The sequence below is a fragment of the Salmo salar genome, chromosome 13 (genome assembly GCF_965601325.2).
Source record: "Salmo salar chromosome 13, fSalSal1, whole genome shotgun sequence".
Lineage (NCBI taxonomy): Eukaryota > Metazoa > Chordata > Actinopteri > Salmoniformes > Salmonidae > Salmo > Salmo salar.
In genome coordinates, this window is record NC_138303.1 from 108,936,703 (window position 1) to 108,949,071 (window position 12,369).

Genomic DNA, 12,369 nt, shown 5'->3' on the forward strand with positions numbered 1-12,369 from the left:
TCTCCTGTAACCTATCAACTATGTGTCGGTCTATCCCTGTTCTCTCCTCTCTGCACAGGCCATACAAACGCTTCACATCGCGTGGCCGCTGCCACTTTAACCTAGTGGTCCCAGCGCGCACGACCCACGTGGAGTTCCAGGTCTCCGGCAGCCTCTGGAACTGCAGGTCTGCGGCCAACAAGGCAGAGTTCATCTCAGCCTATGCTACCCTCCAGTCCCTCAACTTCTTGGCGCTGACGGAAACATGGATTACCACAGAAAACACTGCTACTCCTACTGCTCTCTCCTCGTCTGACCACGTGTTCTCGCACACCCCGAGAGCATCTGGCCAGCGGGGTGGTGGCACTGGAATCCTCATCTCTCCCAAGTGGACATTCTCTCTTTCTCCCCTGACCCATCTGTCTATCGCCTCCTTTGAATTCCATGCTGTCACAATCACTAGCCCATTCAAGCTTAACATCCTTACCATTTATCGCCCTCCAGGTTCCCTTGGAGAGTTCATCAATGAGCTTGACGTCTTGATAAGTTCCTTTCCTGAGGATGGCTCACCCCTCACAGTTCTGGGTGACTTTAACCTCCCTACGTCTACCTTTGAGTCATTTCTCTCTGCCTCCTTCTTTCCACTCCTCTCCTCTTTTGACCTCACCCTCTCACCGTCCCCCCCTACTCACAATGCAGGCAATACGCTTGACCTCATCTTCACTAGATGCTGTTCTTCTACTAATCTCACTGCAACTCCCCTCCAAGTCTCCGATCACTACCTTGTATCCTTTTCCCTCTCGCTCTCCTCCAACACTACTCACTCTGCCCCTACTCAGATGGTATTGCGCCGTCGCAACCTTCGCTCTCTCTCTCCTGCTACTCTCTCCTTTTCCATCCTATCATCTCTTCCCTCTGCTCAATCCTTCTCCAACCAATCTCCTGATTCTGCCTCCTCAACCCTCCTCTCCTCCCTTTCTGCATCCTTTGACTCTCTATGTCCCCTATCCTCCCGACCGGCTCGGTCCTCCCCTCCTGCTCCGTGGCTTGACGACTCATTGCGAGCTCACAGAACAGGGCTCCGGGCAGCCGAGTGGAAATGGAGGAAAACTAGCCTCCCTGCGGACCTGGCATCTTTTCACTCCCTCCTTTCTACATTTTCCTCCTCTGTTTCTGCTGCTAAAGCCACTTTCTACCACTCTAACTTCCAAGCATCTGCATCTAACCCTAGGAAGCTCTTTGCCACCTTCTCCTCCCTCCTGAATCCTCCTCCCCCTCCCCCCCCTCCTCCCTCTCTGCGGATGACTTCGTCAACCATTTTGAAAAGAAGGTCGACGACACCGCTGGTCCTGCTCACACTGCCCTACCCTATACTTTGACCTCTTTCTCCCCTCTCTCTCCAGATGAAATCTTGCGTCTTGTGACGGCCGGCCGCCCAACAACCTGCCCGCTTGACCCTATCCCCTCCTCTCTTCTCCAGACCATTTCCGGAGACCTTCTCCCTTACCTCACCTCGCTCATCAACTCATCCTTGACCGCTGGCTACGTCCCTTCCGTCTTCAAGAGAGCGAGAGTTGCACCCCTTCTCAAAAAACCTACACTCGATCCCTCCGATGTCAACTACAGACCAGTATCCCTTCTTTCTTTTCTCTCCAAATCTCTTGAACGTGCCGTCCATGGCCAGCTCTCCTGCTATCTCTCTCAGAATGACCTTCTCGATCCAAATCAGTCAGGTTTCAAGGCTGGTCATTCAACTGAGACTGCTCTTCTTTGTGTCACAGAGGCTCTCCGCACTGCTAAAGCTAACTCTCTCTCCTCTGCTCTCGTCCTTCTAGACCTATCTGCTGCCTTTGATACTGTGAACCATCAGATCCTCCTCTCCACCCTCTCCGAGTTGGGTATCTCCGGCGCGGCTCACTCTTGGATTGCGTCCTACCTGACAGGTCGCTCCTACCAGGTGGCGTGGCGAGAATCCGTCTCCGCACCACGTGCTCTCACCACTGGTGTCCCCCAGGGCTCAGTTCTAGGCCCTCTCCTATTCTCGCTATACACCAAGTCACTTGGCTCTGTCATATCCTCACATGGTCTCTCCTATCATTGCTACGCAGACAACACACAATTAATCTTCTCCTTTCCCCCTTCTGATAACCAGGTGGCGAATCGCATCTCTGCATGTCTGGCAGACATATCAGTGTGGATGACGGATCACCACCTCAAGCTGAACCTCGGCAAGACGGAGCTGCTCTTCCTCCCGGGGAAGGACTGCCCTTTCCAAGATCTCGCCATCACGGTGGACAACTCCATTGTGTCCTCCTCCCAGAGTGCTAAGAGCCTCGGCGTGACCCTGTACAACACCCTATCGTTCTCCGCTAACATCAAGGCGGTGACCCGATCCTGTAGGTTCATGCTATACAACATTCGCAGAGTACGACCCTGCCTTACACAGGAAGCGGCGCAGGTCCTAATCCAGGCACTTGTCATCTCCCGTCTCCCGACATTAAACCCCTACAACTCATCCAGAACGGCGCAGCCCGTCTGGTGTTCAACCTTCCGAAGTTCTCTCACGTCACCCCGCTCCTCCGCACACTCCACTGGCTTCCAGTTGAAGCTCGCATCTGCTACAAGACCATGGTGCTTGCCTACGGAGCTGTGAGGGGAACGGCACCTCCATACCTTCAGGCTCTGATCAGGCCCTACACCCAAACAAGGGCACTGCGTTCATCCACCTCTGGCCTGCTGGCCCCCCTACCTCTGCGGAAGCACAGTTCCCACTCAGCCCAGTCAGAACTGTTCGCTGCTCTGGCACCCCAATGGTGGAACAAGCTCCCTCACGACGCCAGGACAGCGGAGTCAATCACCACCTTCCGTAGACACCTGAAACCCCACCTCTTTAAGGAATACCTGGGATAGGATATAGTAATCCTTCTAACCCCCCCCCCCCTCAAAAAAATATATAGATGTACTATTGTAAAGTGGTTGTTCCACTGGATATCTTAAGGTGAATGCACCAATTTGTAAGTCGCTCTGGATAAGAGCGTCTGCTAAATAACATAAATGTAAACGTAAACGAAAGAGATGAAACGTGGATCAAAAAAGTGACTTTTTTCAAGATATCGTACAGAGGATCATCCAGGCGAGATTTTTTTTCCTTTGTACGATGGGAAAAAGAGCAGATTCTAAGGTTTCTAGAGCACATAGTCACCTACAAAAATCTCTAAAAGGGGAAGGCACTTTTTGTTTGTTTGTTATGTGACAGCAGTTCCACACGTTCCCGTTAGCCCTCAAGTTGTGCCGGAAAAAAACATTATTTTGTTTTTTATTCTGTTATATTCCATTATATTCTTACTATACAATATTTGTGTGTTGACTTTGATCAGGGCAGGAGAATTTAAGTGTGTCTTGTCTGTTTATTGAACGAAATATCTATTGTTTCCGTGTGCATGGCACAGTGTAGAATACAGGCTGCACAGACCAGTAACTTCAATAAACAACATATATATATATATATATATATATATATATATATATATATATATATATATATATATATATATATATATATAATATATATATATATATATATATATATATTTTATAATGTATTTTATAATGTATTTTCAAAAGAAAACTATATATATATATATATATATATATATATAGTTTTCTTTTGAAAATACATTTAATTAGTCTTATAATGATTGTTGAACTAATAAATTCCTTTTTTTTCCTTCCTGATGGTGTATTTTCAATGAATTTATAAAAATAGACGCACATCCACATCTGCACAGCCCTCCCTCTCTTAACCTGAGCATGGGTTAGGGTCAGGGTTAGGGTTAGGGTCAGGGTTAGGGTTAGGGTTAGGGTCAGGGTCAGGGTTGGGGTCAGGGTTAGGGTTAGGGTCAGGGTCAGGGTTAGGGTCAGGGTCAGGGTTAGGGTTAGCATGTCCACGGGATGTAGGAAAGGCTTATGTTGTAAAAATGAGACTGTTTTGAAGGAGGGTCATATAAACATTAGCTTTCTTTTTTCCCCCCCGGGCGACATGACATGAATCCTGTATGATAAGTGTATTAGAGAGGGAGGCCAGGAGAACCCTGTCCTAACCCTAGGTCACTGTGTCGCTCTGTGACTACTGTCCTAACCCCTAACCCTAGGTCACTGTGTCGCTCTGTGACTACTGTCCTAACCCCTAACCCTAGGTCACTGTGTCGCTCTGTGACTACTGTCCTAACCCCTAACCCTAGGTCACTGTGTCGCTCTGTGACTACTGTCCTAACCCCTAACCCTAGGTCACTGTGTCACTCTGTGACTACTGTCCTAACCCCTAACCCTAGGTCACTGTGTCGCTCTGTGACTACTGTCCTAACCCCTAACTCTAGGTCACTGTGTCGCTCTGTGACTACTGTCCTAACCCCTAACCCTAGGTCACTGTGTCGCTCTGACTACTGTCCTAACCCCTAACCCTAGGTCACTGTGTCACTCTGTGACTACTGTCCTAACCCCTAACCCTAGGTCACTGTGTTGCTCTATGACTACTGTCCTAACCCCTAACCCTAGGTCACTGTGTCGCTCTGTGTGACCTTGCGGCTGCTGTTTTAACCCCTGCAGGTTGGAGCCAGCTGGCTGCTATGCACTGTGTGATGCTGCCTGACCTGCTGGGCCTGGACAAGTTCAGACCACCTCTACTGGAGATGTTGGCAGGACTGCTGTCTAGAGGTAATACACTGCACTGTCAGGACTGCTGTCAGGACTGCTGTCTAGAGGTAATACACTGCACTGTCAGGACTGCTGTCTAGAGGTAATACACTGCACTGTCAGGACTGCTGTCTAGCGGTAATACACTGCACTGTCAGGACTGCTGTCTAGAGGTAATACACTGCACTGTCAGGACTGCTGTCTAGAGGTAATACACTGCACTGTCAGGACCGCTGTCTGGAGGTAATAGGGGGGGGGGGGGCGCTGACTTCTCGCTAACCGCTTGGCTGGCTGGCTGGTTGATGGCTTGCTAACCTTTTCTCTTAGTCAGAGAGAGCGCAGGACTAGTGGGGCTGATAGGGCTGGGGCCGGCAACTGCTATGTGGGATATAAATGACTGGATGGCCTCGACTCCCTGCCCCAGCCTCCACGGCACGGTTTCTGTTGAACATCCAGCTTTAAAGGGACGGAGGTGGGAGTAGAATAGAGGAGGTTGGTTGCTACAGCTGGGTGTATAATTGGTCTCAGATCCCTGGCTGACAGAACAGTGTGAGGGAAATGACCAGGCTGGGGTCTCTGGGTCAGAGTGGTAGATGAGAAGGAACCAGGTCTGACAGTGCTGTGTGGTAGCTAGCCAGGCTGGGTCAGTGATAGCCAGACTGGGTCAGAGCTAGCCAGGCTGGGTCAGTGATAGATGAGTAGGGTTAGCTCTCTGGTTCTAATGGCCCTCACACCTCTCCTCCTCAACCTTTACACACTCTGTAATGAAAGCCACAATTTGATAACCCTCTTCTCTGTGTGTGTCTGTACAGTCGTGGCCAAAAGTTTTGAGAATGACACAAATATTAATTTTCACAAATTCTGCTGCCTCAGTTTGTATGATGGCATTTTGCATATACTCCAGAATGTTATGAAGAGTGATCAGATGAATTGCAATTAATTGCAAAGTCCCTCTTTGCCATGCAAATGAGCTGAATCCCCAAAAAACAATTCCACTGCATTTCAGCCCTGCCACAAAAGAACCAGCTGACATCATGTAAGTGATTCTCTCGTTAACACGGGTATGAGTGTTGACGAGGACAAGGCTGGAGATCACTCTGTCATGCTGATTGAGTTCGAATATCAGACTGGAAGCTTCAAAAGGAGGGTGGTGCTTGGAATCATTGTTCTTCCTCTGTCAACCATGGTTACCTGCAAGGAAACACGTGCCGTCATGATTGCTTAGCACAAAAAGGGCTTCACAGGCAAGGATATTGCTGCCAGTAAGATATCAACCATATATCGGCACATCAAGAACTTCAAGGAGAGCGGTTCAATTGTTGTGAAGAAGGCTTCATGGTGCCCAAGTAAGTCCAGCAAGCGCCAGGACCATCTCCTACAGTTGATTCAGCTGCGGGATCGGGCACCACCAGTACAGAGCTTGCTCAGGAATGGCCGCAGGCGGGTGTGAGTGCATCTGCACGCACAGTGAGGCAAAGACTTTTGGAGGATGGCCTGGTGTCAAGAAGGGCAGCAAAGAAGCCACTTCTCTCCAGGAAAAACATCAGGGACAGACTGATATTCTGCAAAAGGTACAGGGATTGGACTGCTGAGGACTGGGGTAAAGTCATTTTCTCTGATGAATCCCCTTTCCGATTGTTTGGGGCTTCCGGAAAAAAGCTTGTCCAGAGAAGACAAGGTGAGCGCTACCATCAGTCCTGTGTCATGCCAACAGCAAAGCATCCTGAGACCATTCATGTGTGGGGTTGCTTCTCAGCTAAGGGAGTGCCGAGAGCAACTTCTCCCAACCATCTAGGAACAGTTTGGTGACGAACAATTTCTTTTCCAGCATGATGGAGCACCTTGCCATAAGGCAAAAGTGATAAAAAGTGGCTCAGGGAACAAAACATTGATATTTTGGGTCCATGGCCAGGAAACTCCCCAGACCTTAATCCCATTGAGAACGTGTGGTCAATCCTCAAGAGGCAGGTGGACAAACAAAACCCCACAAATTCTGACAAACTCCAAGCATTAATTATGCAAGAATGGGCTGCCATCAGTCAGGATGTGGCCCAGAAGTTAATTGACAGCATGCCAGGGTGGATTGCAGAGGTCTTGAAAAAGAAGGGTCAACATTACAAATATTGACTCTTTGCATCAACTTCATGTAATTGTCAATAAAAGCCTTTGACACTTATGAAGTGCTTGTAATTATACTTTAGTATTCCATAGTAACATCTGACAAAAATATCTAAAGACACTGAAGCAGCAAACTTTGTGGAAATTAATATTTATGTAATTCTCAAAACTTTTGGCCATGACTGTATACGCAGAAAAAGCTTATTTCTCTCAAATTTGGTGAACACATCTGTTTACATCCCTGTTAGTGAGGATTTCTCCTTTGCCAAGATAATCATCCACCTGACAGGTGTGGCGTATCAAGAAACTGATTAAACAGCATTATCATTACACAGGTGCACCTTGTGCTGGGGACAATAAAAGGCCACTCTAAAATGTGCAGTTTTGTCACAACAAAATGCATGCTGACTGCAGGAATGTCCACCAGAGCTGTTTTTAATTCTTTTTTTTAACCTTTATTTAACTAGGCAAGTCAGATGTGAACCCATTCTGTTGTAGATAATTTAAAGTTAAGCCACCCCCCAACGTTGTTTTAGAGAATTTGGCAACTGGCCTCACAACTGCAGACCACGTGTAACCACGCCAACCCAGGACCTCCACATCCGGCTTCTGATTGTCAGACCAGCCACCCGGACAGATGATGAAACTGTGGGTTTTGCACAACTGAATAGTTTCCGCACAAACTGTCAGAAACTGTCTCAGGGAAGATCATCTGAGTGCTCGTCATCCTCATCATGGTCTTTACCTGATGGCAGTTCGGCGTTGCTACCGACTTCACCTGAAACATTTCTGACCTTCAATGGACACTGGCATGCTGGAGAAGTGTGCTCTTCACGGATGAATCCCGGTTTCAACTGTACCGGGCAAATGGCAGACCGTGTATGGTGTCGTGTGGGCGAGCAGTTTGCTGATTTCAAAGTTGTGAACGGAGTGCCCCATGGAGGCGGTGGGGTTATGGTATGGGCAGGCATAAGCTACGGACAACGAACTCCATTGCATTTTGTCGATGGCAATTTGGCAATTTTGATGTTCAGAGATACCGTGATGAGATCTTGAGGCCCATTGTCGTGGCATTTATCCGCCACCATAACCTCATGTTTCAGCATGATAATGCATAGCCCCATGTCGCAAAGATCTGTACACATTTCCTGGAAGCTTAAAAGTCCCAGTTATTCCATGGCCTGCATACTCAGACATGTCATCCATTGAGCATGTGTGGGATGCTCTGGATCGACATGTATGACAGCGTGTTCCAGTTCTCGCCAATATTCAGCTACTTCACACAGCCATTGAAGAGGAGTGGGACAACACTTCACAGACTACAATCAACAGCCTGATCCACACTGTGAAGGAGATGTGTCGCGCTGCATGAGGCAAATGGTGGTCACACCAGATACTGACTGGTTTTCTGATCCACACCCCAACAGATGCATATCTGTATTCCAAGTCATGTGAACTCTATTGACTAGGACCTAATGAATTGATTTCAACTGATTGACTTCCTGATATGAACCGGAACTCAGTAAAATCTTAGAAATTGTTGCATGTTGCGTAATATTTTTGTTTAGTGTAATATGATGTGTATCTAATATCTGTGTTATATAATATCATATGTTGTGTAAGTTTCGTCATCGGCCCCCTCCATTTTGTGTAGAATTGCAGGAAATTAGCTTTAAAACAGCTAAGTGTTGTCTCATCGGCCAAGAGGAGATCCTCTATAACGTATGGTCGGAGATGACAGCGTTGGCCAAGCCCCCTGTGTGTGTGTGTGTGTGTGTGTGTGTGTGTGTGTGTGTGTGTGTGTGTGTGTATAAATATACCAGTCAACAATGTGCTTATTTGAGCTGTTTTTGTGACATTATATGCTAGCTTGAAAAATGGGTGTGTGATTATTTCTGGCTGGGTACTCTCCTGACATAATCTAATGTTTTGCTTTTGCTGTAAAGCCTTTTTGAAATTGGACAATGTGGTTAGATTAACGAGAGGCTTGTCTTTAAAATGGTGTAAAATAGTCATATGTTTGAGAAATTGTACTTATAGTTGACAGGGGGCAGCTCTAGCAGGGCAGAAATTTGATGAACTTGTTGGAAAGTTGGCATCCTATGACGGTGCCGCATTGAAAGTCACTGAGCTCTTCAGCAAGGCCATTCTACTGTCAATGTTTGTCTATGGAGATTGCATGGCTGTGAGAAATATATTAATTGGATTTCCGTGGGGCCGCGGAAATTGTAGACTAAAGGGTTCAAAGGAAGCTTGAAGGCAGTGGAAGTCTGTAGGCTCTTACAAAATTCTTTAGGAGGAAATCTGTGTGTCATTTTGTTCAACATGTATTTTTATAGACATAACACACTGCAATTTACAGAGAGAGTTGCAAACACTTGTTGAAATTCTTTCACTAATTTGACATATGTTGTTCTCTCTTTTTCTCTTGAAGGAAAAGTCACCCGAAAAAATATATTTTGGAATTCGTTTCATTGGTCCATTGTTGACATAGTTCCAAAATGTTTTACAATAAAATGTACAAGATATGTAACTTTCAAAATACAGAAATCATTCCTGTATGATGCATCCAGAACCTAATTGAGCACCTGTTCTGTTTCTGAAAAAGTGCCCATTAAACACTGTTTGATTTTAAATGTAACCTTTCATTTTAAAAATGATGTATTCAATCATTTCACTGTGTAGTTCGTATGATGTACGAGAGGTCACCAAAATAGAGCTTGTTTGGCGAAAACAATTCTTAACCCGGACCCCTGGGATACTGGCTGGCTACATTTTCTATGTGCTTGTGGACAACACTGGGCAGCTCTGACTGAGGTTTGCTATAGAATATGAATGTGACTGGCTGTATCCCCACACATAAACACACAGGCTCATAGATCCGGCTTGAAGGAGCATCTTTCTTAAAAGATTATGTACGCAGGCAAACACACACAGCGTAGACTTACGTGAGCTGACTTGGTCCACATACTGGGGCAGGTATGGGACCCACAGGTCGATGTTGTCCTTCCTGCCTGACTGACCAATCCTTCGCAGCTCAGCCAGAAGCAGGACCTGGGCCGCCTCTCTCACCTGGAGAGAGAAGCACAGAGATTAGACACACAACATACATATATATAGTACCAGTCAAACTTATTTTTCTTTCATGGCTACCCGGAAGATTGAAAAGACAGGCTGAGTGGGTGGGGAGCTTATATTCATGAGCTCGCCTTGACAAAAGTTTGGACTCACATACTCATTCAAGGGTTTTTCTTTATTTTTACTATTTTCTACATTGTAGAATAATAGTGAAGGCATCACAACTATGAAATAACACATATGGAATCATGTAGTAACCAAAAAAAGTGTTAAACAAATCAAAATATTTTGCCTTTGCCTTGATGACAGCTTTGCACCCTCTTGGTAGTGTATATGGAAGTAGTTTAGTGCCAACATTTTGTTAAATATGGGTAAAATAAAAAATTCCTGATCTTTCTTATATATCTCATATATAGGACAGACACTTTAAAAGAAACTTCCTTTTATTCATTTTTTTGACCATCTGTTTTTCCCTTGTATGAATCTGTTATTCAATGCGCTTCTATGGGCTAATAGCAGTAAGACCAAATTCAATGTTTCATCAAATCAAAAAATATAGATTATGCCTAAAGGGGTCCTAAAATTCAAAATCAAATAACTATGTGATTCTTAGTGTATGACCATCTTAAAACAAATCCATATGTTAGCTTTATTTATAAAGTTATACTTACTGTTGAGAGATGGAATAGGTGCCTTTTGGAAGTGGTTGTGCGTCAGCTGTCACTCAATTATCTCATGTCAGCAACATTGTTTTAGATCGGTAAGTTAGTCGAGCGCTCAGCTATCTAAACTTGTAGTAAGCATGGTCGAATTACCGCCCGGGGTGGGGCCCATTGATCATCAGTTATCATATGACAATCTTCAAACGTTTGCCTCCACCCTATGGCAAAATGTGTAGAATTGCAGGAAATTAACTATAAAACTAAATTGTTTTTCTCTTCGCTGTCACGAGGCTTGGGCCGCTAAAATGTTTTCCTCACAAAGTGTGTTGGGGGAGGGCCCTCATGATGACTTTTGTTTTTTTCTTGTGGCCCCCACCCCCATCAAGGTTTCCCATCCCTTACATACTGTAGACGGACCAGGTGAATCCAGGTGAAAGCTTTGACACCTTATTGATGTCACTATTTAAATCCACTTCAATCACTGTAGATGAACACACAATACTTTATAATGACAGTGAAAACATGTTTTTAGAAATGTTTGTAAATGTATTATCTCATTTACATAAGTATTCACACCCTTGAGTCAATACATGTTAGAATCACCTTTTGCAGCGATTACAGCTGTGAGTCTTTCTGGGTAAGTCTCTAAGGGCTTTGCACACCTGGATTGTACAACATGCACATTATTTTTTTTATTTAATTCTGCCATTTTTAAGTCTTGCAATAGATTTTCAAGATGATTTAAGTCAAAATTGTAACTTGGCCATATGAGGAACATTATATATGTATATTTTGCCTTGTGTTTTAGGTTATTGTTCTGCTGAAAAGTGAATTTGTCTCCCAGTGTATGTTGTGAAGCAGATTGAACTAGGTTTTCCTCTAGGATTTTGCATATTCTGTTTCTTTTTTATCCTAAACAAATTCCATAGTCCTTGCTGATGACAAGCAGCCCCCACCATGCTTGAAAAATATGAAGAGTGGTACTCAGTGATATGTTGTATTGGATTTGGCCAAAACATACCCGGCTGAAAATGAATGTAGAGCCGACAGCCGGCGCTAGTGGAAAACACCGGCTGGCTTTCCTTCATCTGTTTCTATGTGTTCTCATTTCTTTACAGCACCGTCCAACTAACACTGTTGATTCCTAGTTCCTCTTTGTCCGTCAGACCAAAAGCCGTGGGGTGGAGTGGTTGTGAGCTCTTACACAAGAAAGAAGGAGAAAAATAATGAAAGAAAGGGTGCAGAGCACGGAGAGAAAGAATGGATTGGCCATAGGAGCGGCTGATCGAGGCCTTTTGAATTGAGCGTCTGTGGCGTGGGCGTTGAGACAGGGAGGGATTTGTGAGTGTGTGTGTGGAGAGGGATTTGTTTGTTTACGCACAGCTCTGCTATTGACCACACAGGTCAGATGTCACTGAAAGTGGGCAGAATCAAAAGAAGCCAGGTTTCACAGCATCAGAGCTTCTCTGTGAGAACACCGAGAGAGTGTCTTACTGTAATGCATGGAAACCCTGTAAGAGATGCACACAGTGGTGTGTGTGTTTGTGTGTGTGTGTGTGTGTGTGTGTGTGTGCGTGTGTGTGTGTGTGTGTGTGTGTGTGTGTGTGAGAGAGAGTGAGAGAAGGTGGCCTCACTGTGTTATTGAGCTGCTGAACTGTCCCCTTACGAAGATATGTCATGTTGAGACATGTCATTCAAACATGTAGGAAAACAGGTAGACGGAGCTGCAGTACACACACACACTTCCTGTTTGGAGATGTAAGACACGGTTCTGGGAGAATAATGTGAGGGTGTGAGTGTCTGCTATGTGATGTGATGGTGTGAGTGTCTGCTATGTGAT

General features: G+C 45.5%; 1 protein-coding gene across 1 annotated transcript in view; it reads left to right on the forward strand.

The window, feature by feature from the left end:
- The window catches only part of LOC106568530 (WD repeat-containing protein 7), a 116,048-nt gene extending 104,387 nt beyond the window's left edge, over positions 1-11,661 (forward strand). Inside the window, 2 exon segments of the mRNA XM_082959762.1 lie at positions 4,585-4,692; positions 11,648-11,661. Coding sequence (XP_082815888.1) covers positions 4,585-4,692; positions 11,648-11,661 — 122 coding nt within the window.
- Positions 11,662-12,369: the final 708 nt, after the last annotated feature.